Source organism: Poecile atricapillus, chromosome 13 (assembly GCF_030490865.1).
Source record: "Poecile atricapillus isolate bPoeAtr1 chromosome 13, bPoeAtr1.hap1, whole genome shotgun sequence".
Classification (NCBI taxonomy): Eukaryota; Metazoa; Chordata; class Aves; order Passeriformes; family Paridae; genus Poecile; species Poecile atricapillus.
Window position 1 is genome coordinate 419,679 of NC_081261.1, and position 25,706 is coordinate 445,384.

The 25,706-nt window shown below is 45.6% G+C and overlaps 1 protein-coding gene across 4 annotated transcripts; it reads right to left on the reverse strand.

Annotated features, from left to right (window-relative positions):
* Positions 1-1,777: 1,777 nt before the first annotated feature.
* RBM27 (RNA binding motif protein 27) lies at positions 1,778-25,652 on the reverse strand. 4 transcript variants are annotated; one of them, XM_058848746.1, is made up of 23 exons: positions 25,520-25,652; positions 22,788-22,906; positions 21,841-21,965; positions 19,938-20,044; positions 19,193-19,383; positions 18,677-18,760; positions 18,108-18,371; positions 17,329-17,562; positions 15,563-15,697; positions 13,417-13,566; positions 11,437-11,584; positions 11,004-11,157; positions 9,612-9,866; positions 9,378-9,506; positions 8,436-8,558; positions 7,851-7,925; positions 7,578-7,742; positions 7,053-7,157; positions 6,774-6,965; positions 6,432-6,518; positions 5,884-5,994; positions 2,982-5,287; positions 1,778-2,529 (listed from the first exon to the last, which is right to left on the reverse strand). In XM_058848746.1, the coding sequence occupies exons 1-22, from the start codon at positions 25,576-25,578 to the stop codon at positions 5,201-5,203; spliced, it is 3,099 nt and encodes a 1,032-aa protein (XP_058704729.1). In that variant the 5' UTR covers positions 25,579-25,652; the 3' UTR covers positions 1,778-2,529; positions 2,982-5,200. The 4 variants fall into 4 exon arrangements, with proteins under 4 accessions (XP_058704729.1, XP_058704730.1, XP_058704732.1 ...); XM_058848747.1 differs by lacking the exon at positions 1,778-2,529 and adding an exon at positions 2,800-2,815 and having other exon boundaries at positions 3,105-5,287; XM_058848749.1 differs by lacking the exons at positions 1,778-2,529; positions 13,417-13,566 and adding an exon at positions 2,801-2,815 and having other exon boundaries at positions 3,105-5,287.
* Between the last annotated feature and the right edge of the window lie 54 nt (positions 25,653-25,706).

Sequence of the window (25,706 nt, forward strand, 5' to 3'; positions counted from 1 at the left end):
ACCGAGTGCTGCCAGGCACCCTGCTGGGTGTGCTGGGTGCACCCCTGCTGTGCTGTGCTGACCGGGGTCACTGCTCCTGCTCGGGGCTCCCCTCTGCCCCAGCAGTGACCGACAGCCCCTGCTGTCATGGGCTCTACTTGGGCTGAAGTCTCTTCACCAGGTAGAACCTATTTTTGATCTTCAAATCCAAGAGATGTTTGTGACAAAAATGGTGTTTTCCAGATGCCATGAAAAGGTAGTGAAGAACCCTGTTCATTTTTTGGTGGGAGAAAGGGGCAGCTGCAGGTGAAGGAGACATCTGGCAATGTGGCACATGAGGCCTGACCCTGCCCCTGGCAGCCCTGCCTGGCTCCCTGCACCAGCATCCCACAGGGATCAGCCCACCTGAGGTTACTGAGCCGTCATTGGGAATTGTCTGTGGAATGATCCTGGGGAGAGAGAGAAAGAAAGTGCTCTAGTTTATGTATTTAGGTTTTGATCATCACAACTGTACGTCTGTCGTGGAATAAAGTGGTAGAAGCATATAAAAATCTCCAGGGAAGCATCAGACAAACTTATTTTTCCCTTTTGAACATCCCTTGTGTCAGTGATCTCATCAGTAAAGGCCCAGACATGTTACACAACCTGCTCCAGAGGACAGAACTGGGTCCCACATTTCCAGAGAGGAGTTAAAATTAGATTGTCACCTCTGGGAACCCTCTCCAGAAGTTAGTGCTGCATTCCATACAGCCTCGACTGGAGACAACAAAGAGATTTCTTGGCCTGACAATTACACCAACAATTTACCTTTATGTGACTCATCCCTTCAAATAGTTCCTGCTGATATTTGCTCCTTTCCAAGGGGCAGGATTGTGGCCCATGGCTGGGGAAAGAGCTGTCCCACCCTACAATGCTGCTGCTGTGCTCAGGCAACTCTCAGATCACACTTGGAATGGTTGGGGAAAAAAATACATCCAAAGTCACACACACACACAAATGCTACTCTCCTTCCAATTTTTTATACACCCTTTTTCCAGTAAAATGAATTTTAATTGTATAGGGAAGCAGCAAGTGCTTTGGCCACTAAACCTTTCCTGCACCACACCAGGATCTGTCTCCTAAAGGACATTGCTGTTTCCTGCAGAACGAGGCTGGCTGCTGGCTGTGGACAGAAAAAGGGTCTGGGGCAGATTCTGAAGTTTAACTCCTGGCACTGAGATGTCTCAAAGCCACAGGTTTGTCATGGAGAGGCTCTTCAGCAGCACAGAGGAGAAACATGGGTTTTATATCACCCTCCAGCACCTGGACACAGCAGGTACAAGGAGGGGTTGCAGGAGGGAATTACAGGAACTGGCGAAAGGGCCAAAGAGGCAGAATAAAGGTAATAATAGAGTACATTAGCTTTCACCCCAATCTGCAAGGGAGTCAGGACTGGCAGCTGTGTCCTGCCAGAATTCGCATCCAATCGTCCAAAACACTGCAAATCTGCAGGAGACTGGGAACCCACCCTGGACCACACAGCTTCCTCCAGCTTCTGCTAAACCTTGAGCCCCTCAGAAATGTCAAACAGCCTTTACTGGACTCCCTCCACCCCCTCTCCTCCCCCGTCCATTTACCTGTGTGAACCTGTTCTGGTCCAGAGCACTGAGGCACTTGGAAGATTTCTCTCTCAGCTCTGACCTAAACCAAACCCCCCCACACGTTACACACACGTTACACACACATAAATCCCCCTTCACACACCCACTTCCCCCCAAAGAAGTGATAATGCTCTTTTTTCAGAGAGTTGTAATTTTTTTGAATGGTTCTCCTTCCCATTTATTTCAGTTAGAATTTTGTCTTTTCTAAATCTTGAACCATTCCATACTATAACTTTATTGCAAAAAAGTCAACATGCATCTTAGAAATTTGGCTTGTAATCAATAAAACAAACATTACATATATGAATTTTAATGTGTAAACAATTAGAAATTCAACAATATCGGCTATTATCCTATTACACAAGGTCACAATCTGTAAAAACTATAGTACAAGGTTACTATACACCAAGAGGAGCTTTGTTCCTTTTCACATGATTTTGTTAGAGGGGTGCTTTCCTAAGCAGGTGCCTGGTTTCAGATTTGAGTGGTTTTGTTTATTTTGTTCAGGTTAATTCAGCACCTGAAAAGGAAAGGGAGGGAATTCTTTGCACAGTGACTTCCTTTCCCCATCCCCTCATCCTTCAGTGCCTGTCCCCCAGCTCAGGCTGGGACACGGGGCTGGGGCACACAGGTACCCCTGGGGGCTGTGAACTTCCCAGTAAAGCATCACCATGAAATCAACTCGGCTGTGGTGCCCTGCTGGCTGTGGAAACACAGAAATCCAAACCAAACCACCCCAGGACAGGCCCAGCACGCCCTAAAACAGAGGAGGCTCCATCAGCTTTGGCAAAGGCAGCCCAGTTTCACACAGCTCCCCTCCTCTTCCTCCTCCTCCGGTGCCAGCTGTGGCCCCTCTGCCCCCCAGGCACAGCCAGGCTGGGGCACTGCCAGCCCTGGGGGCAGCACCACCCTTGGGATGGCAGAACCACCCTTGGGATGGCAGAACCACCCTTGGGATGGCAGAACCACCCTTGGGATGGCAGCAGTCACCCTTGGGATGGCAGCAGCCACCCTTGGGATGGCAGAACCACCCTTGGGATGGCAGCAGCCACCCTTGGGATGGCAGCAGCCACCCTTGGGATGGCAGAACCACCCTTGGGATGGCAGCAGTCACCCTTGGGATGGCAGAACCACCCTTGGGATGGCAGCAGCCACCCTTGGGATGGCAGAACCACCCTTGGGATGGCAGCACCACCCTTGGGATGGCAGCAGTCACCCTTGGGATGGCAGCAGTCACCCTTGGGATGGCAGCACCACCCTTGGGATGGCAGCAGTCACCCTTGGGATGGCAGCAGCCACCCTTGGGATGGCAGCAGTCACCCTTGGGATGGCAGCAGTCACCCTTGGGATGGCAGCAGCCACCCTTGGGATGGCAGAACCACCCTTGGGATGGCAGCAGTCACCCTTGGGATGGCAGAACCACCCTTGGGATGGCAGAACCACCCTTGGGATGGCAGCAGTCACCCTTGGGATGGCAGCAGTCACCCTTGGGATGGCAGAACCACCCTTGGGATGGCAGCCAGCCCTCGGGCCACCCTGCCAGGGCACTGTGGGGGCAAACAGCAAATGATGGAGCTCTGGGACAGCCCTCGCTCCCTCACCCCGGACACACGTGCCACGCCAGTGTCACTTTAGAGCTAAAACCATATGAAAAGGAATCCATTCTGTGTGTGTCAAAGGCTACTGCAATTTTTCTTACAGCTTAATTAATCCACTGTAATTTTCATTTTCCAAATACAAAAATACAACAATTCTTATTGAAATCTATACGCCGGTAATTTTAGTACACAAAAAAAGCAAAATATTTACAAAATTATACAGTTTAAGAAAAAACTCTGTACAAAAAAATATATAAATCCTTTTGATCCCTCTCTCCTTTTTTAAGTTGTCAGGACTCGGACATGTTTGCTGCAATGGACTTCTCAAGATGCACACTGTGCCACAGACATTAAAACCCCTAGAGGTGATGGGAGAAGAGCAAGACGTTCTTGTAAGTTCATGGGGTGAGTTTCTCCTCCATTTCTTCACACCTGGAATTTAGTCTCAGCATTAGCAGGACAGTCCTAATTCTAGCAAGAGGAGAGGTTTGGAAAGAGACAGAATCTGGAGATATTCCCTTGACAAGGAACAGGCCATTAATGACACAAGGTGGATGTCTCGGCACAGCACAAGGCCAGGGCCAGCAGGGCTGTGACCCCAAAGGGTGCTCAGCACCTGGCCCTGGCCACGCTCAGAGCCACAGGCAGGTAAAGGCCTGGCAGGTGCTGAGCCTCAGTCAGGAACTGCTGGGGATCACCCGAGCGTGGAGAGCGCTGTGCACGGCCCTGGTGCTGATTTAGTGCAGAAATGCACATAAAGCACGCTGAGGAGTGCCAGGGCACGGGGCAGCCAGGGAAGGAGCTGCTGGGTGCCCCAGGCACGAGGCACAGAGCCAGCCCAGCCCCTGTGCCACTGCCAGCTCCCAGCCCGCCGGGTTACAGGGACAGCAGAGGCACTGGGAATGGGACAGGCTGCAGGAACTGCCCTGGGACACGAGGGACACGCAGCACACCCAGCTCTGAACACCCCTGGGACACAGGGCCCTGGTGTGGGGCCAGGCTGTGCAGGACACCCCAGCCCTGTGGGGTGAAGCCCACCCTGCTCTGAACCCTGCAGGGCTCTGCCTGGAACACAGCGAGAACAACACTGCCTGGGACAGGGAGAGGAGAGCTGCTCCTGCCTGGCAGTCAGGGGCCAGCTCAGCTGCTTTGGAGGAAGACTGGAACTCCTTTCATTCTTGCTCACAAATACAGAAATGCAATAAACAGCCTGACTTACACTGAGCCTTACACTGAAATGACAGAAGGAAATCAAGGAGTGGAAATCCACTCCAGTGTGTGTTCCTGCTGATGTTTTCTGTGAAGCAGAATTTGGAGAAACAAAGTGAACTGGACAATGTTAAAACAATACCCTGTTAAATTGTTTCTTCCACCTTCTCTCACAAAAAGCAGCACAACATGGAGACCGTGTGGCTGTCACACACATTGAAGTAAATGGTTTAAGAATCTAGCCACAGATAACTCCTACAACATGAGACTCCACAGGAAATAAAATGCTCCCTTTTTTCAACGAGCAAATGAGGCCAGTTTTTCTTTCATAATATTTAATGAAAGTTTGTCTTTCCCCTAACTCCGTAATATTGCTAAATAAAACCTGTAATATCTTTTCAATTATAAACTAACAAACCAATCACATTATAAAAAACCCAAAACAAGGTAATACAGGTGACACAAAAAGAGGACAAGAAAATACTGATTTCCAACCCTCCCTCCCCCTCCCTCCCACCTTTTTAATCCTTCTTAAATAGAAAAAAATCACCACCCTGGTGATCTTGATAATCCTGTAAGAAGTTCTTGGGCCTTTGGCTAGCTCAGTCTCACAGCTCTGTGTCCCAAATGCTTTCATACCAAACTGCTCATAGTAAATCTTGTGGTTTGAAAAGAAAGTAAAGCTCTTTTTGGCTCATCAACTTCCTTAAATAAATGTTTAAAAGATGTAGTTTGAACTATATTCCTAAAATTATACACTTCGAACATCAAGTTTCATCTTCTCCAAGAACGGGACTCATCCTCATCTTCATCATCATCGTCATCATCTTCGTGCAAAAATAAATCTGAGGTTTCAGTCTCCTGGAGGAAGAAAAAAATAAACTTTCAGACACAAGTTCCAAGCTATGCCCAGGGAGCCATCCCAGCTCACAGCACCAGCTGTAGGGGTATCTGGTCTCAGAAACACACACAGCTACATCCAAACAGTTTCAGGGGAAGAACAGCAGCCTCACGTCAGGAAAGAGAGCAAACCTTCAGAGGAAGCAGGAATAAACCACCACTCACCCTCTCCCAAACCAGGTTTCTGTTAAATGCCACAAGAAAATAACTTCTAAAAGCTCAAGGTGTTAAGGTGAATTACAGGGAAGAACACACAGCTTCTCCTACAGCAGAGCAGGAAGAGTGAGGGATAAAGGGCTTTGCAGCCTGCACATACAGAACCCAGGGCCTGTTTACATCACTGACAAATTAACAGCCATCCAAAAAAATTGTCTTTTTTTTCCCATTTTCTCATTTAAAATGTGGGAAACGCACCTGACTATTCCAATCCAGTTCAGCTCCTGGTTTGTAAAAACATCTTTTACGAAGTTTCTTCAGCACACAGGAAACTGCATCCTAAGAGTTCTCATCTCTTAGATTCCAGTAAGAATGATCACATTATTAAGAGATTTTCATACCTCTTCCTTGGACTCCTCTTCCTCAACTTCTGTGGACACAGAAGGTACCTTGGGTTTGTGCCACGAGATCTGGAGCCGTCGGTCCTTGAAGCGGGATCCCTGGTTAGCAGCCTGAGTCGTGTTAAAACGCACAGATTTTCAGAGGGAGGGTCAAGTGAAGAACTTTTCACAGCAGCAACAAGCCAGACCCAGAGCATGTGGTACAGAAGCATGTTTGAAGATCTCAGATATATAAACCACAATCACCCACTTCAGTGTTCCAAGAGCACCTTCAGCCACACCCAAATCTGCCAATTCCTGCTCCTGCCCGGGCACTGTGAGAGGATGAGCAGAGCTCAGAACTGCCAGGGACATGCAGCTTTATCAGGGAGAGCCCTGTGTCACTGCTCAGACCACCAGGAGGTACCTCTCCTGCAGCAGCACCAAACGCTATCAAGCTCAAACTGGGGGATAAAAGCCCCTGGAATTCTAAGATACAAAGGTAGACACAAGTCGTTAAAAACTCTTATTTTAGATATGTGAAAAAATGTATCCAGGATTCTACTTACATTCTCAGCTTCTGAGCGGGACTTGAAAGTTACAACAACACTTAATGGGGAATCCTCTTCTTGAAGATCTTCAATATCTCCAAATTTCTGTGAGGAAAAGTTTGTTAGGATCAACAGTAATGTTCTCCTCCATCTCCATAACCATGTGGTACAACTGCAGTTGACACTCAAATCTGATTTTTTGGACAGAAAAGTGAGAGCCAGAGGACTCCCAGCTGCATCAGCCAGCAGTATTGCAGCACTTGTATTTTTGGGCAAAAGCTCCCATTTATTGCTATTCTAAGAGGAGCTTGATTTTACAGCAGTAAAGGAAATGTGTATTAATTTATAGGTGACACTTACAGAGAAGTGCTGTAACAATTCATCTTTTTCCTCCTCCACGAAGCCTCCCACGGTGAGCGCCTTGGGCCGGTGATCCACCACCATGTGGTTCAGCACTCCCCGGCCTCGGCCCCCGCGGCCCCGGCCCCGGCCCCGGCCCTGCGCTGCCACTGCCTTGCCTCGGCCAGCAGGCAAGATGCCCAAGCGGGCAGCCTGGGGAGAGAACACAGCCATCCCCACGCTGAGGGATCTGAAACACCACAATTCATACACTCCCTGGCAGCAGGGCACACAGCTCACCTCCACCTGTAACTGATTGAGCTTCTTCCGCAGCTCGGTTGTGTCCTCTCCAGAGGACAGTCTCTTGTGGAAGTCCAGCTCTGCATCCAACAGCTCCTTCTGTGCCTGGCAGAAAAAGAGGTGGGAAGGGAAAACAAAAGGAAAGGGAAGAACTGTAAGAAACACTTGTAATGTTTTATTCCACTTCAGTAGTACAGTCACATAAATGATATGGACAGATCAGGACACAACAGCCATACTTTTCCCTAAACTCAGTTTTATTTTAATTGCCTCTGCGTGTGTGTGGTCCCCACCATTTTTTGAAGGACCTGGAATTCTCTGCTTTAGAACTGGAACAAGCATGAATGAGCTACAAGCAAAAATAGGTCATGGAGTTCCTTCGACCATGGCTTGTTTGTCCATGGTTATCATTCACATTAAAATGCTGCTTGCAAGAGTTTTGATCTAATGCTACTGCATTTTTAAGACATGTTAATATAAATAGTTACAAAAAACAAGTAGAAAAGTGTTTTGCACAATAAATACCTCTGTCTTGGACTTCAGCTTGGATGGTGTGGAGGTTGTAGATGAAGTTTTTAATTCATCCTTTAACTGAGATATTTTTCCTGTTAGTTCTTTTAAAGTCTTCATAATTTCTGCTCTCTCTTCTGGTTTCATGGCCTTGTTTTTCTCCAGCTTGGATATCAGCATCTAAACAATAATAAAAGAACAGGAACATAAAATTCCAGGAAAAACAGCCCTGAACAAACAGGTACCTACAAAATCAGAATGCATTTACTAGCCACATCCCAGACTTACCTTCTGGCATTCTATCTGTTTTTCTAACATCTCCTGCTTCTTTTTCCTCATATCTTGCTGGAGTTTCATTGCCTCCTATAAGAGGAGAAAATTCTTTCCATCAGTAAAAAGCAGTCTAGCACTATATGTACTCATAGAGATCATACTGTCCTCTTCGAGCTATGGAAATGAAATCTACAACCAAAAGTACTGTTTGCAAAATGCCAAGTATGAAGTGCAGCTGATTCAATAAATAAAAGATAAACAAAATGCTAATTACCTGCTGTAAGGTACTTTATTAATATTTTCCCCCCTTCAGACACCTCTTAAGAAATATACTGAGCACTGTCATGCAAGAATCTCACACCTACAGACATTAAATCCAGAAAACCCCAAGCAAACCCAGAAAACCCAACATGGCCAAGTGTGTTGAGTAAGACACCCCAAAAGGACACTCCACACATGATTACCCCAATGTGTGTTTGCAAGGCCCTCCCAGAACCATCCCCAGCTCCACCCCCACATATAAAGCTGCAGAGGATGAGGTTTCAGATGCCATCAAACCTTGCGTTTAAAGCACTTCGCTCCTCATCAAGCATTAAGTACCTGCTTTTTTTTAAGGACTTCTTGCACGTCGTGAGGTTTAGACCCTGCACCAGACTTCAGAGTTGTCTTCAAGTTTGGAGAACTGTAAACCATTTTTGAGTGGCTTGTAGAAGTAGGAAATATCTGAAATAGTAAAAAACACACAGTAAAATATGGAATATTTTAAAGTGATTGTGATATACCAGCAGGGAACTTCAGCAGATCACGTTCCCTGAAACACCAACTCAGATGTACAGATTTGTGTAAGGAGGCAGAGAGTCCAATTAAAACACATGGATAAAGACTGAGTCCAGTTTAAAGGATTTAGGAAAGATACTGTCTTTCCTTCTCCATGGCACACTCCCTTTGCATCCTGATTCCCACCAGGACACTGCTGAAGGTGATGGTCTGCACTTGCCTCAGCTTCAGCTCCACACTCACAGCCCAACATCCCACTTTCTGATCAAGTAAGGCAGCAAAAGCCACTCCATGTTTCCTTTCTTAGAAGGACTCCCCGTGGCTCAGAACACGTGCTGCACTACAGTGTCAGTGTGAATTGAACAGTATCAGCTTGAACTCTCGCCACAAATACTCCCTAAGCTTCTAGCACTGCTGTTAAAGCACAGCATAAGCCCAAAATTTACTGGGAGAGCCATTGCATTTGTCAACAAAAGGCTGGTCTCACATACAGGTTGTCAGATTTGTTTACTATCAAGCACTGCCAAAAATATTTTATGGTATTTAAAACACTGATAGTGTTGTAGCTGATAGCTCCTGAAGTCATTGTCCCTATTCCACATAAACAGTTGATGAAACAAGGAAGAAGTGACTGACCATGGCTACATGAAACATTACTGAACAGGAACAGAACCAAGTGGGAACAAGTTCTCTTTGCTCGTTCCTTCCTGGCTGACAAACCAAAGCTGTACCTGAGAGCATGAGCACGGTCCACTCTCAACATACCTGAGACTCCTCCACCCCAGCCCCGGGCTGGCTGAGCTCAGGCTGGCTCCCCCCCGCTGCTCCAAGGCGTCTTTTCACAGGGACTTTGTTAAGGACGTAGGCACCAGAGGCCAGGGGTTTGTTCATCACCTGTGTATCCATAGATCCAAAAACATCAAGGTCAGACACTGCAAAGCATTCTGTGCAGCAGCAGCCACCTGGGAATGCTGCTGGGCCCCCTGGCAGTGCACGTACCTTGGCCAGGCTGCTGTGCACCGTCACGGCGGGCTGCGTGGCCAGGGCCTGCTGCTGCAGGTGCTGCAGGGCCTGCGGGGCGGGCGCTGGCTGCTGCTGCTGCAGCAGTGGGGGCTGCTGCTCGCTCTCCCTGTGCCACAGCACCCGGATGAAGCGATTGCTCAGCACCGCCTCCGTGCTGGAAATCGCCTTCCTCGCCTCGTCGTTACTCAAGTACTGAATGAGAGCAGCTTCAGGATCGTTCTGGAAAGCAACCTAAGGCAAAAGTTCACAAATGCGTATTTCTCAAGGAAGAAAACATTTCAATCATCAGCAAACCCATCTAGGAATAACATGCAATGATAATCTGGGTATCCAGTGTATTAACAACTCAAAACACTGGTGAGACACTCTGTGTAATTAAAGCAAAGTAGCTTTAGCAAACATTACATGTACTTGCAGCTAAGTCTACATACATTTAAATGATGAATGAATAAGACTCCTCCACCAACAGCACCACACATTCAGAGCACTGGGCATGTCTGGGGCATGTCTGGTATCACTGGTGCTGACCCAAAGGCTCTTTATCCAAGCCACCCGAAGGCCAAGTGCTGCCTGAGGGTGCACGGTGCAAAGCCTCACCACACCCTCAATGCAGCAGCATCTCAAGGTCATGAATAAGCATCTTTTTCTCTAAAAATTAGTACCACAGCAATTAAAATATATCCTGGACTTTCCAGTGTAGCGATTGAGATAGCATGTTTGAAATGCAGTATTTCATTAGAGGTGCAGAAAGCACCACAGTATCTTCTGGGCCAAGACAAAGTTATCAAGAAATACAGAGGCTTCCCAGGTATCTGTCTCTTATTTAGATCTCCAGCTGAGGACTTGAGAGTCAACCAATTTGTCTAGAAAAATAAATGGGAATTAAATGCTCTTTTAGCCACTACTTTTTCCAAGTGCTTTTTCCATTTTTTACAGGGCAAGGACACCTCTGAGTTGGAGCCAGTTCTAGGACACCAAGTGGTAACAAACTGAAGCAGATAAAGACTCTTCTGTAGCATCCTTGTCAAAACCCTGACCATCAAACAGCATAAGACTATCATACAAGACAAACTGTCAGTTCATCTCTTTCCAAAGTCACACACAAGTTGCCCAAAAACCTGAGTTGGTTTAGACACTATTAAACCTCTCGGCCTTTCAAATATAATTAGGCATCATGAAGGCAGAAGCCAGTATGTTTTACAGAATTAATACAATACACAGTAGACCAAGAAAAGGTTTCTCTGAACTTGATTACCTCCTCTCCCAAATCCACTAAGATTTCTCAAATAAACCATGCAGTATTGAAGCAGGCTTCAGGGAAAATAAAATGCACACACACAAACATAAGCCTGGACTTTGGATTTTTACCTGAATGTTTACAATAGTTCCAAATTTGCTGAAATGTTCGTTGAGCTGTGTAATATTGTTCAATTCTGGTGGAATTTTTCGAACTTCTAATTTTGTATTAGTATACTGATTCTTTTTCAAAAACCCTGGCTTATTCTGGTTGTTATTTACTTGCCTAGAGAAAAGGAGAACAGGAAGAGTTCAGGTAAGTACATGTGTGCCCAAGTAAGGCAGCAAATGTTACCACACATCTAAATGGCACCTTTCCCTTAAGTACACCCTCTAGACACTAACAAAAAGAGCTTCCCCCTGACCCCATGTTTAGTCTCCACATTATGTAGACACAGACTTTCTGACCCAACCATCCCAAATTACAGAGACTGGTGAACAGCAATGTTCACAGCATTGACAGCAACCAAGTACATTTGAATTAACATCTGTAGCTAATTCTTACTTTCCCAACCAGGGTTTCTTCAATGGTGGACATTCCATGCTGCTTGGAGATCTCTTCCTGCTGTCTGGTTCCAGAACAACTCTCGTGACATTGCTGCTGTTATTTGTAATGGGAATGGGAGGCTCAGTTTGGATGATAATGTTGGCAGCTGGAGGGAAGGAAAAAGGCCTGTGTTATTCCACAACACATGGAAAAGCTTTCACACAGCAAAGCAGAACTAAGATTAAAAACATAAACATTAGCAAGACTTTATCAAATTGGTCAGTTTTGTTTCTGAACAAAATCATTCATATTATTCCCTAGCCTAACTAAACATCCTGAAAGAAACACATGTGGTCCAGCTAAGAGGGATGGGATTTGACCTTTAAGGTTAGTATAAGCTTGAAGAAACAAAGCTAAAACTTCATTTTTCAGGTACTAAAAACTCAAATTCTGCAGGAAAAGGAAAGAAACTAAAAAAAAAAAAAAAAAAAGAAAAAAAAAAAGAAAATTCCAAATCCCAACAAAACAAAAGGAGGAAAAGAAACATGGGTGGATCCCCAGGCTTTAGGTTAGAGCTGTGCAATGGGCAGGGGCTGAATTAATAACCAGCTTGCCCTGCGTGAACCCTTGACAGAGCAAAAGCAACAAAGAACCCGTTCTTTCCACTGCTATCCCACTGCCAGTCCTCCAGCCAGGTTTCAGCAGCAAACTGTTAATTAAGCACAACTATTACACTCTTTCAAGACATTAGGTTTAAAGAAGCAAATTCTACCAACACAGTTTGCTAGAAATGTATTTGCAATCTTTTCAAGATTATGCTCTTGGTGTTAATCTCCTGTGAATGCCAAATATTCAACCCCTAAAAAGAAGTCTGAGTTATAGAAATTTCTATGGCTTTTACATAAGCCAGGGCTCTGCTGGTTCCACTGGTAAGAACAGAGACTGGGCATTTCTGGGTATGGCATCCTCACTTTGGAGGAGGATCTGAGAGCAAACCTTTCACACCTCTGACAAAGACAGTAAAACAAGTTGTGTGAGGCCACGGAGCACTCATCCCTGCCTTACCCTTGGGATGGGCTCTCAGAGAAAATGTGAGGGGCAGCAATTAAACTCCAACCCTGCCTCTGTGACAGTCATTAAGATGAAAACAGCAACAGCAATTTCTACAATAATATTTAACCATATTCCTTATGTGATGAGTCATTGGAAGGAAATACTGAAAATAAAATTTAAAAAAATCTTATCTACTGAGTAAGAGATACTGAAGCATAACAATAAAACCCAAAATTTGACATCTTTGGTTTTAAGAATCAGGGCAGGAAAAACACCAGGGAGAAAGAAAGTTTTGCTACCACAACTAAACTTTGAAGAGCCTTGACTTGTGACCTTACCTAACAGATACTTGGTACACATCACCACTAAGAGACAGCAGCCACATCCATTCAGGCAGGGGCTAGAAATTAGGTGAGTACAGACTGGGATTCCCATGAGCTGGGAAACTGGAATGATACCTGCAATGTTCATTTCAGAGAGAACACCTGGCTGACAGAGTCAGGCCATGAAGCACCAAATATGCCACGAGAGTTCCCTTCTTCCCTAGTGTCACAGCCAAGGCAAGGAGCTTGGATCATCATCTCTGTGCCCATGGCTGATCAAAAGCAGTCTGCAGACTGTGCTGCTAAAGACATTTTTAGGCACCATTTTTGTTTCTAGGAGCTTCCAGTACCTGGAAAATACCTTCACAGGCTTAAGAGGAATAAAACCCCAACCAACCAACAAAACCCTTGCAGCACTCCCAAGCAAGTGGTTATTTTTAATCAAAAAGCCTGTTTTGACTTTAATATGGGCAAGTTAACACTGAAAAAAAGTAGAAATGTCCCAAAAAACTCTGAAACACTAGATCAGTGAGAAAAACTAGTGCTTTCAGCCTGAAAAGAGGGAAAAGTATTGACGGTCTTGGATAAAAATAGCAACAGCAATGACCAGAACCCTTCCTACCTCGAGGGTTTGTATCCATCTCCCCAGATGTTAGGCCAATTAGATTTGGACGCTGCATTTGTGCTCTCGTAAAGAACTGCCGATACTGAGATCTACCAGCACTGGTAATACTAGGAGCTTCAGGGTTATAGCCATCTGGCTCATATGTATCTACAAAAAAAGGAGAGAAACGACAGAATTTTTCAGGTGAGTTTAAGACTCGGGGTTAATTTCCCTTTAAGGCAGTGCACAGATGTCCAAGAGTCAGAAGCTGTCTTGGATGAAAGAAGAGAGGTGGTACAGCCAACCTGTGCAGCCACTGCAAACCCTCACCTGATCTTCAGGCCTAGCCTATCTGGACACATTAGTTTTTTATTCTGGTACTGTTTGTCCAAAGAACACAGGTCACAATACAGAGCACTGCTGATCCACTGTCTGGAAGGGCCTGAGGTGTCTGTGTGACAGCGTGCACAACGTCTGGCAGTGTTTTAAGGGCAACAACACAGGCTTTGGTTTCAGCATTTATACTGTACAGTCTAAGATGCAAAGATATTTCCAGCCTTAGCTGTCCAACAATCTAGTTCTCCTCAGAAAAGAATTTCAGGTGAAGAACATATTTAAATTATTTCAATCAAAAAAACCTTAGAAATGAGGTAACGACACCAATACTTACCTACTGAATTCTGTTTACGCAAGAGTGAGATCAGCTGCCTAGCTTAGGTAAGGTACTAATGATCATTTTCATTAGAAGGGTCACCACAAGAATATAAGATGACAGAATTTACTCCTACTGCTCCTCCAGCCCAAGGTCCAAATTGAGGATAATGCATTTTTTAACCTTAAACAGGAAAAGCTGTACAAGAAGTAGAATGAATGAAGTTTGTGAAGTGCCTCCACAGGAACAGTTCATCCAGGAACAGAATGAATGCCTGTACAAGGGAACCTGACAGACATGAACTCCTCCAAAATCTCAGTTCTTTATTCTGCAGCAACAAAGACACCTCTACAGTTAAAAACAGATGCCCCACAATATCCACACTGATAGCAGAGCCTGACACTCTAAAACAAGAACTTCTTCTAACCTTGAAGGAGCTGAACCACAAGCTCCTCTTCCCTGATTTAGAACATGACTGACTGCGGGAGGGCAACCAGCAGCTGCTATCACAACAGGCCAAGAACAGACACGAGAATCTCCACACAGGTTCTGCAGAACAGAATTACTGTGAAGCCCTGTGAGCTCCGAGGCAGAATCACCCATTAGAAGTTCTGGAGCTGAAAAGATCAGATGGTGACACCCAACAGGACCTGGGGATAACTGAACAGATTATCTAATAAGAAATTTGAGTATCTGAAACTCTGAAAAGCATGGAAGTCACAAATAAAATTACATGGATCATGAACTGAAGTAGATCCCCTCTCTCAATAAAATTCAGAATATTTATGTTAAAAAAACCCAGATGAGAGTATTATAAAACACTGACATTTAATTATTTTATTTTGGTCATATAGAACATGGAAATGCCATTAATCCTTCAATTATCAAAGAAATAAATTTTGTTGTATTTAAATTCAGTAATCTAGGACTTTCCAGGTATTTTTCTATTTTCCCTGATAAAAACATACTTTTAAAAATTTTGAGCTCTGTTGAGGAAGAGGGACGTGTCCAGTGAAAGCTAACAACTTTCAGAAAGCTAGAACCAGGGTGATTCTGGAAAAAGAGTAGGAAAAGTACTGATGTCCATGAAGACTGTATGGACCATTGCAACATACAACTGGGAAAAAAAAAGCTCTCATCTGTATTAGTCCAAACTGGACAGGAATAAAGCCCAAAATAAACAGCAATTGCAGGTTTGCAGATTCATCTTTCAATTACTAATGTCCTACTGAATGGCTTGAAGATGAAAGGAACATTTCTTATGCAACAATTGGATTGCTGTGAGCTCGTGAAACCCAGAGCTCCCCACAGAGCTCCCCTCAGACCAGGACAGAGCACTGCTGCCATTCCATTCTGGAATGGATGATGGGCTGACCCAGGGAGAGCCATCAGACTTCTTTTTAGATTGGTATATATTGGAGGAAGACAGATCATAATTTCTAATCATACATCAACAGAGGAAATTTACGATTTTTCCATCAAACAGATTTAAGCCAAAGGGCATTTGCTTACGTTCTGACACTGTATAGAGCAGGTTCTGAGGAAGAGGAGGAGGCAGCCTTGCTCCCACGGGTGCCAGACTGGGCACTGCGCTCGTCCCTGGCTGGTCACGACTGTTTATCAAGCTGGACTGTGTTAAAGGTGGTCCTGCAATGACACCACAGAACAGATCACACACTGACAGCTCAAAGGCAAAATGTGAACACAATTCAATGCTGTGTTTATGCCTTGCTTTGAGCAAGGTCAGGGCTGTAAATATGCCCAATCCCACTACAGTAACAGTAAACCGAGAAGCCTGTTCAGGTAAGCTACTCTGATGCCAACACCTTTTCTTTTTCTCAGGAGAGACAATGCTCTCAGGGAAAAGAAAAAAGGGTCTTTTTTCCCCAGTGGTTTGTTAGTGCTAGAGATGTCTTAACCACAGCAGCTCCTCCCTCAGCTCTACCATGGAGAGCTGAGGCTTGCTCAGAGCAAGGGATCACATCAGCAGCATTTTGGTTGCAGTTCTGAAACAAGAACTGCAGGGCAAGAGGCATTCCCAGACAAGGAATTTCTCTAGCTGTTGTGCTTTGGTTTCCCCACATACCATACAGACATTCCTACTGACTGTATGATCAAAAAGGACCTGGAATGACACTACACAGACCATCCTGAGCACTGTCTGTTCTCTCATAGCAAGTCAGTTCCACCTGCTAAAAGGCTCATGCAAAGTTTAGGGTTAATCCTGTATCAAATTTTCCTCATCCCAAAATTGCTGATATTGGACACAATTATCACAGCATTTATTTTGTGCCTGGAATAGACAGCACTGAAACAGAGTAAGCATGCCCTTAATATGCTATTTCTTCACAGAGTCTAAGATGTAACATCTCAGATCACTGCAGAGCTAGGAAAGATCTTAAATATGTCAATAATGTATTGCTTTCTAGTGATAGATAATGTAGCACCAACTCTGGAGCTTTAGTAGAACCTCTAGGAGACTGAATCTCAACATTTTTTGCATTACAGCAGGAAACAACATGGCTAGTAAGTGTCAGTGACCAATTCAATCACTACCAACCACCACAGAGGTGAGCTGCAAGGTCCCCGACTCCATCCTCCACCCAGAACTGAATTCAGGCTGCAGTGCCAGGAACATCTCGGTTTATCAGCTGAGCACCCAGAACTGAATTCAGGCTGTGGTGCTAGGAACATCTCGGTTTATCAGCTGAGCACCCAGAACTGAATTCAGGCTGTGGTGCTAGGAACATCTCGGTTTATCAGCTGAGCACCCAGAACTGAATTCAGGCTGTGGTGCCAGGAACATCTCGGTTTATCAGCTGAGCACCCAGAACTGAATTCAGGCTGCAGTGCCAGGAACATCTCGGTTTATCAGCTGAGCACCCAGAACTGAATTCAGGCTGTGGTGCTGGGAACATCTCGGTTTCCCAGCTGAGCACCCAGAACTGAATTCAGGCTGTGGTGCTAGGAACATCTCGGTTTCCCAGCTGAGCACCCAGAACTGAATTCAGGCTGCAGTGCCAGGAACATCTCGGTTTCCCAGCTGAGCACCCAGAACTGAATTCAGGCTGTGGTGCTAGGAACATCTCGGTTTCCCAGCTGAGCACCCAGAACTGAATTCAGGCTGCAGTGCTAGGAACATCTTGGTTTATCAGCTGAGCACCCAGAACTGAATTCAGGCTGCAGTGCCAGGTACATCTCGGTTTCCCAGCTGAGCAGCCAGAACTCTCTGGGCCCCGTGTGGAGCAGCACGCTGCTCGGGAAGGAGCGGGACTCACGTGGGACGGGCAGCACGACGGGCGGCGGGGGCTGCGGGTGCGGCTGCGGCAGCGGCAGCCTCAGCCCGCGCACCGGCCCCGGCAGCGGCGGCAGCAGCAGCCCTGGCGGCGGCGGCAGCCCCGGCGGCGGCGGCGGAAACGGGATCATGCTCGGCAAGGAAACTTCGTCTACTACTAAAGGATCGTTCCCGTGATCAAACTGACAGAGATCACCAAGGACACAATAACCTCGCTCTGCAAAACAGAACATTTCACCTCGTGTTACAAAACAAACGCGGTAGTTCTCAGCGATTTAGAGCATTTCAGCTTTTCATGGCATTTCTTACTAAAGAAAACACGCATCCACTGATATCTTACTATATTGTAATGTAAGGTTTCACAAAACAATTACAATTAGATCAATCTTTCATAAAAGCATATAAACTTGCATCTATCATAAAAGCTGTGGAAAAAACAGTCAGAAGTACTGTGGTTTATTTTAAACACACACACAGATCTGCACCAGGACTGCCAGTGGTTGAGGTATTTGTCTAGCACATAGAGAACTGTGAAAAAACTCCATATGTCTTATCCAGCAATTGCCACAGCATATACAAACTGCCAGTAAGACTAGTCATTTCTCCAATACAATAAAGGTCATCTCTGCATCTGTTACATGCGAGAATGCATCACATGCCACTGTGGTGTGACTTGCTGCTCACATTTAGTGAGTATCTAAAAAAATAAAGTCACAGAAACATTGAAATAGGGCATGAAACTGAAAACTAAGGAACAGTTACCATCATAATCTTGACATCTTCTTTTAGGAGGAGGGTTTCTGCCAAATGAACTGGGATTGCTGTGATTGTTGAAGTAATTTGACCAGCTCTCTGTGGTGCTTTCAAGGTGGTGCGCAGGTGCTACTACAGTTACAGCACTGGGAATAGCTTGTGCAGAGGAATACTGTTCAGAGGATTTACTGGGAGATGCGGACACCGGATTATATGAGCCTTCAACATCATTTTTTTCACTCTTGTATTTTGATCTCTCTCTCTCTCGGTGCTCTGTTTAAAGAAAATAAAGCTGAGTAAAGCCTTCATGTTTTTCTCAGTACATCAGAACCATGAGCAAGAGATAATAACACATTCCCTGGAATACTCAGCGTTCTGCACACTGAGCTGTTCTTGAAGGAGCTCAGTCTTACCAATGGAATAATAACTAAATATAACGTAAACAGAAGTTTGACTTCAGAAATACCAAAGTTTTCTCTGCAAAAAGCACATTCATTCCTCTACTACTTATATGATTCTAGTTCACAGCTCTCTTTTAAAGGAGAAAGAAGGGCAAAAGCCTGAAACAACAAACCTACCTCTGCCCTTAACTAACGCGGTCTCAAGGTGCGTAGAATGCTGTAATCTGTGCCACTTACTTTTCCGACAGACCTGAACTAGCCCTAAAAGAACAATCATATGGTAACCACCTGCAACTGCAAAGAAGCCTTCTCTAAAACATACACAGTAACAAAATGAAAGAGGGAAACACTGCTTTGCAAAAAGTTCACTCCTTAAGAAGAAAATAGAATAAAATCAACAGCTTTGTCAGAAAACACAGCACAAAAATATGACCTACTGATATCCACAGGAATACACCTGTGGATAAATTAAGAGGTTAGTGAAGAAGAAAACAAACCCCTTTACTGTTCTACTCTGAAGAACAGCATCTTAATTAATAATTTCAAGAACACAAAGCTATTTGTGTTCTTGACGAAAAGAATTTGCTCCAACTTCTCAAGGGCATCTTCTGCCTGCTAGACCATTCAGAACGTAGAAGTGACACCTGTCACTGCAACAGGATGTTGTCAAGAAGCAGCAGCCTGGGTACTCACCGCTCCTGCTGCCATCCCGGTCCTTGCTGCGGCCCCTGCTGCGGCTGCGGCTCCGACTCAACCCTCTGCTTTTGCTCCGGCTTTTACTCCTGCCCCGGCGCCAGCCAGACTTCTCCCTGTACAAGTCACTCCTATCATAGTACCTGTCATAGTCCCGCCATTTCCCATCATCACGCTTTTTCTCCCTGGTTCTAGGAAAGACAAATGTAGACCACATCAGTGAAAAGAGAAACAAAATTAAAAAAGAAGCTTGCAACATGGAAAGATAATGTTCATCCTTCCCATCCATTTAGGCAGCGAAACACTCCACCCAGAATTTCAAAAATTACACAGAGAAGTACAGAATCTTAAAGCTGATTCATTGGTCTGTAGAAAGCAGGAACTGGCAAGGTGAGAGTTATGATGCTCAGACCTGAAAAGGCTTTAGAAGTGATGCTGACATGGTGTGAACAACTTCCCCCAGACCCTAGAGCCCCCCAACAATTCTTCATTTATATACCAAGGGAAACATGGAACTGATGACATTCCTAGGAATTGTAATTCCTAGGAATCTCTTTTTGCAAGAGGCCATCTTCTTGTGGAGACTTCTCATGCATGTGATCAGCATACACACACTGTATCACAGTCAAAGGAAGGAGAAAATCCCTATTTTTTACAAAAATCATTACCTACAAGGTAAAAAAACACAGTCAAAGATTGACAGCAAATACAGAAAAATTTCTTAATACTGTGGTTCAAAGCTAACCTTTGCTCACTGGAATCTGCACGGCTCCTCTGGGGACTGGAATATTTCTTCTTCCTGCTCTCCCGCTCTTCTTCAACAGACTCTTGAAAATTCTGTTTAACACACAACTACCAAACAAGGACGAGTATCACTTTTTTTAATGAAGAAAATTACATCAAAATGTAGTTCAAGCTGCAGACAGCATCCCAAAGAAAACAATACTCAAGTATTACTTGCCCAGAGTACCAAAGCACTACAAGTAATCAAGCACTAGATTGAAGCAAGCACTGTTGAAGAGTTTTGGTTTCAAAACTTTATCTTTTTTTCTGCAGAAGAGATGCCCCTAAAAAAAAACCACTTTGATGTTTTGTTTCTAAACAGGATTCATGAAAGACAAGATCTCTCTCCAGTCTACTGCCTTGTTTAACAAAAGCAATTCTACAAGTGAGGTACTTCCTGCACCTTTAAACACAGTCTGGAGCCACCTCTCCAGGTAGGGAAGTCACTAGCTGCCATTTCAAACAACTGCTTCAAGGAAAAACCTGCTCCCATTGTGGAACTGGTCACTTCTCTTGCTGGCCTCCACCACAGCAGGTTCAGAAGTCTGTCAGCTGTACCACTGCTGCAAACCACTGACCCATTTTGCACTTCTGCTGCCATTTCACACTGCTTACAAGTTACTGTAAATTTTGGTGGAAAAAGTTTACATGCACTAATATTTAAAAGACTTTTTTTTCCAATTGAAATGAAAAGGAAGGCTTCCTGCATCCTTGTAAAACAGGACTGTCTGGGGAGAACGGGCAGAATTACTCAAGACTTGGCTTGACTGGGCTCTGGAGAGCTCCAGCTGCAGTCCTGCTCCCAGCACAAGGTGTGTCACATGCTGCCTGGGGTGCCCCCAGTCCTGACCTCACTGTGACTCCACGTGTGGTTTATTTTGTGTCCTCCCTGTGTAGGAATCATGCTGAGCTTCACGACACATCGTGAAGGCCTTGCTGATGTCAAAATAACTCATTAATGTCCTGAATTCTGGATCATTGTCCCATAAAGCTGTCCTAGATATCTTCTTTTGCTTATTGCCACTCCCCTCCTGCCCCCAAATCTCCTTCTTTGTCCCCACCAGAGCACTGGTTAAGTCAACTGAAGGTAGTTCTACAGGACCTTCTATAAACTATGACTATTTTGAGAACAGAGGGGAAAGCTCTTGCAGTGAAAGTCTTGTTCAAATTATGAACAAATAAGCATAAACAAAGCTACTTGATAAATTGTCATAACTCCACATCCCATCCTCAGGTAAAAAAAGGACATCAGAAAAGAGGAAAAAAAGTAAATACAACTGTAATCTGAATCAGTTGATGAACAACATTTGGGTAAATAAGGACCTGCATTTGCCTGGGCTGACCTGGGTTTGGCTGACTGAATTTCCGCGAGTATTTGTTACCTTCTCTAAAAAATTTGATTGCTTTCAATTTTGCCAACAGAACTTAAAAACAAGGTATAAGAGAAAACTGTTGGCAAACAAACTCTACCTAACTTTCCAAAGTAATTATTCCAATACATGGGCTGACATATTTCAATGATTTTAAGCATCACAGAAAACATTTTAAGTAATTTTCATTCCTCGTAGAATATACAAAAAAATTATATGTTTTGTAATGCTTTTCACTGCTTCTCCCTCTCAAACCCTTCCAAGTAATTATCCACTGGTATTGCCAGAGCTGGGAATAGGATTTCTGAGTGCTTGATTGAAGGCAGACTCTGCAAAAGGATGTAAAATGCTCTTGTCTGAACAGTCACTTTCTGTGGTTCATTGGACACAGAGATCATTAATCACAATAGAGTATATTCTTTCTGACACATTTTGCCTCTCAAATGCAAGAGAGCTAATTTGAAAATAAAAGACAGGCAGAATAAATAACATTACCTCCTCCTTGACTTCTTCTTTCTCTTGCCCTGCAGGCTTTGCCTCTGCCTTTGTGGGCTCAGCAGAAGGAAGGTAACTCTTGGTGTACAAACTTTCAAAAAGTTTATCTACAAACCCTGAAGTTTCTGGGGATACAGAACACAAGAAAATACTGTTACATACGCACTTCAATAAGTGCATGCTTACATTTCCCAGAGAAGACTCTGAAAACAGTCAGCCAGGTGAACTGCTTGCAGCAGCAGCACCTCAGATTAATGAACATTAGCTCCACTGAAGGAGCTGGAATTACATTTGTGGCACTTGAGGCTGTTCATTTAGAGAAAGAAATTCCTCAGGTGTATCACAGACAGCAACAGACTTCTCCTGCTCTAAGGGGCAAGCATGACTGGCCACAGGAACAAGGCCACAGCTATCCACAAGTTCCATCAGCTACACTCAGCAGCCTCTTTAGGGTAGTTTTTGACAGTAAATAATTCTCAACATCCTCATCAGCAGTTCAACATCACAAGAAATGCACAATAACCTTCCCAGTGAGTGTCAGACTTTCAGGTGTTTAAACCCTTGACTATGAAGCAAATTGCCACATGTGAAGCTTCCTGGCAATCTGAAGGATTAATATGGGCCAGGTTTTCAAAAGTTACCAAACACCTGCCAGAGAAACTTCTGGCAACACAACTGACACTTTAAATTAAACTGCTTTTATTTATTTATTTTTATTTTATTTATTTTACTTATTTAATAACATTTCCTCCCACCCACCATGAAAAGTCCAAATTACACGACTTCATCTTATGATTATTATTTTTTTAACCACAAGATATTTATTCCTTCAAACTCTGTAGGAAATATTCACGACTACCATGAAAGACTTTGAAGGCAGTAATGGTGCATCACCCTCCCTCCTCCCACCACGAGCAGAAGCTCCCAGATAGTCATGGCCAGCACACCTTTCTGCAGGAACACATCCAGCTGGTCAGCACAGAAAGCTTTCAGCTCCTTCTCGGGCTTGTCTTTCTTGACTAACGCCACGACATAGTTGGCCAAGGCTGAGGGGTCTGCATCACATCTAGTGAGAGAGAGAACTGTGCTTGGCTGCTGCAGGAGGCTGACCCCGGGGGCACAGTCACTGGAGAGCCCCCAAGAGCTCCTGCAACACCCCTGGGCTGCCAGGCTCACCCCCAGCACCAGCACAGCTGCACTGGGGCCATGGGGACAGAAAAGAGCTTTTTGTAACCACAGCCCAGGATTTTAGTTGCCTTGTGGACCCCTCAGCTGCACCTGACAAAGGTGCCTCCTCTCTGCTGAGGGAAAGCCACCTTGCTTTTGCCCAGTCAGACCCCAGTGCTGCTGAACCTCCCGTGGGCCCAGCAAGCACAGCTCCAGGGGCTCTACACACACAGCACAGCACAGGCATGGGAAGGCACTGCACGAGGACTGAGAAGGAATAAACTGTGTTTAAATATTAAAACATTATTATAAGGGAGTTCAGAAAATGTCACAGAGGTCCATTTTCAATACACACACAGACACATTCTGCACAGCTTCAGTGACTGTCCTGATGTGCTGGGGTTTCCTCCTCGAGGATACTTCCATGCCATATTTTACAGTAACCTTCTAACACTGGTAGAATAACTAAAGGGGAGCAATTACTGAGCCAGGTTCTCTCCTCACGTTCCCTCACCTGTGTCTGGCTCCACAAAGACCAAAGACAGCACCTTTGTGTGGCGATACTTCACCACTAATCTTTAAACTGGATATTGCTTTAGATTCCAATATTCAGTAGGAACACCCCAGGTATGAAACAGAGTAACAGTGTGATTTCAGGACAGCTCCTTGTTTGGCCTCTCAGAGGGTGCAGGTGCCAGATATGAGGCGAGGCCAGAAACCTAAAATACTCAGAAATATATTTTTTTTAATTAACATTTAAAGAGAGAATCGTGCATTTTCTGAGAACAGTAACTCTGGAAATAGAAAGAAAAAAATTGTAGTATATACACCTCAAAATAATCCCTCTCAAGTAATAAAAAGATCCACAAAACAAGCAAAAAGCAAAAAGCTAAGCAGAAGGCAACTGGTGACAGAAATAAAAATCCTCAATGAGCAGCAATCAAGCAGCTCTGCTCTCATATAGCCTCCAACAACATCCAACCTCCACTGAAAGCCAGGGTAAATGGAGCAATTAAGAACAAAGAAACCACAAATTAACAGATTTTACAATTCTTACACACAGAGAAATAACCTGTATGTGATGCATCCACTGTATGTGACGTGCTGGGGCCCTCACCCACTGACTATAAATCTTCACTTTCAAGTAGAGGAGATGATCCCTCACTTTATAACCATTACCTTTCCTTTCTCCATATGTCAGTCCCTCCCAAGCACCCCATCCCATCCCATTATGCACTAGAGGAGCACACAAGGTGAGTGCACTGCCCCAGGTAAGCCAGGCTGTATTGTCACTCCAGTGCCACTACAGAGTCCCTGACTGTCAGGGCCCACTGGCCAATTCCTTGACTCTGCTTCACATTCCACAGTGCAGCTCAAATGCCCAAGGAACGAGTGGAGTTGGCAGAGAAAGTGCAGGAGCAGGAGTCATGCTCTGGTCTAGAGACTTTCAGTGGGGTTTGACCAAAAACTAGAGAAACCTGTGACTGCAACAAGGGAAAAAGAAAGTTGTAAAGAACTTCCAAGAGCCTAATACTTAATGATGGCAACTGAGCAGACCTAAGGCCTATTTAAAACTCTTCCCCCAGGCCTCGGCTGTACTTCATGGGAGACCTAAGCCTGGCTGGGCACTGATAAGCAGCATCCCCTGGTGAGACCCACCGACCCCTTGCTGTGCCTCCACCACCAGCATCAGCTGTGTTCAGGCACCAGCACCCTTTGCAGCCAGGCTGAGCTATTAGAACCCATGAAATGTGTGACATTTATGGATCCACGCTGACTCCATCCCAGTCCCAGCCCCACTGTATGCAGCAGCAGAATAGAAATGCAGAGTTCCCACAGTTTCAATGCTATTCCTGGTCAGCTCCTGCAGCAGCCCCTGGCTCTGCTTCCAGATTACGGAGCTGGGACTGGACAGCACAGCCAGGGCATCAGCTGGGAGCACACAGAATCACAGATGTTGGAAAAGAGCTCCCAGACCAGCAAATCCAATCTGTGCCTGATTCCCATCCTGTCCCCAGCCCAGAGCCCTGAGTGTCACCTCCAGCCCTTCCCTGGACTCCTCCAGGGATGGGCACTCCAAACCTCCCTGGGCAGCCCCTGACAAAGCCTGAACTCCCTTTCCATGGGGAAATTCCTGCTGCTGTCCCCCCTGAGCCTCCCCTGGCCCAGCCTAAGGCCGTTCCCTCTCCTCCTGTCCCTGTTCCCTGCGAGCAGATCCCAAATCCCCCCGGCTGTCCCCTCCTGCCAGGGACTTGTGCAGGGCCACAAGGGCCCCCTGAGCCTTTTTTTCTCCAGGCTGAGTCTCCCCAGCTGCTCCTCATCAGACTTGTGCTCCAAACCCCTCCCCAGCTCCGCTGCACGTTGTAGGACGAGAGGCCCCGGCAGCTCCCCGGGCCCGGGCTGTCCCGCACTCCGGGCGCGCCGGGCCCGGGCCGGGGGCAGGGCCGTAACGCCTCGGCCGGGCCCGGTCCGCGGGAAGCGCTGTCCGCCCGGCCCGCCCGCCCGCACTCACATGGGCTCCAGCAGCTTGGCCAGCCAGGACTTGAGCGCGTCTACGCTCTCGATGATCATGGTGGCCCCGCGCCGCCCGCTCACGGCTACACCGCCGCCATGGCCGCGACCTGCCCGGCACCGCCCGCAGCGCAGCCTGCTGGGCACGGCCGGGGCGGGGCCGCGCCGCCAGCACCAATCAGAGAGTG

Excerpts from the sequence above, each read along its gene's own strand:
- RBM27 (XM_058848746.1), bottom strand. The coding sequence starts at position 25,578 with ATGATCATCGAGAGCGTAGACGCGCTCAAGTCCTGGCTGGCCAAGCTG. Across the intron at positions 20,045-21,840 it reads AAGAAGAAGTCAAGGAGGAG|TTGTGTGTTAAACAGAATTT; the intron begins GTAATGTTATTT and ends CTTGTTTGGTAG. Across the intron at positions 18,372-18,676 it reads CGCGTTAGTTAAGGGCAGAG|AGCACCGAGAGAGAGAGAGA; the intron begins GTAGGTTTGTTG and ends TTCTTTAAACAG.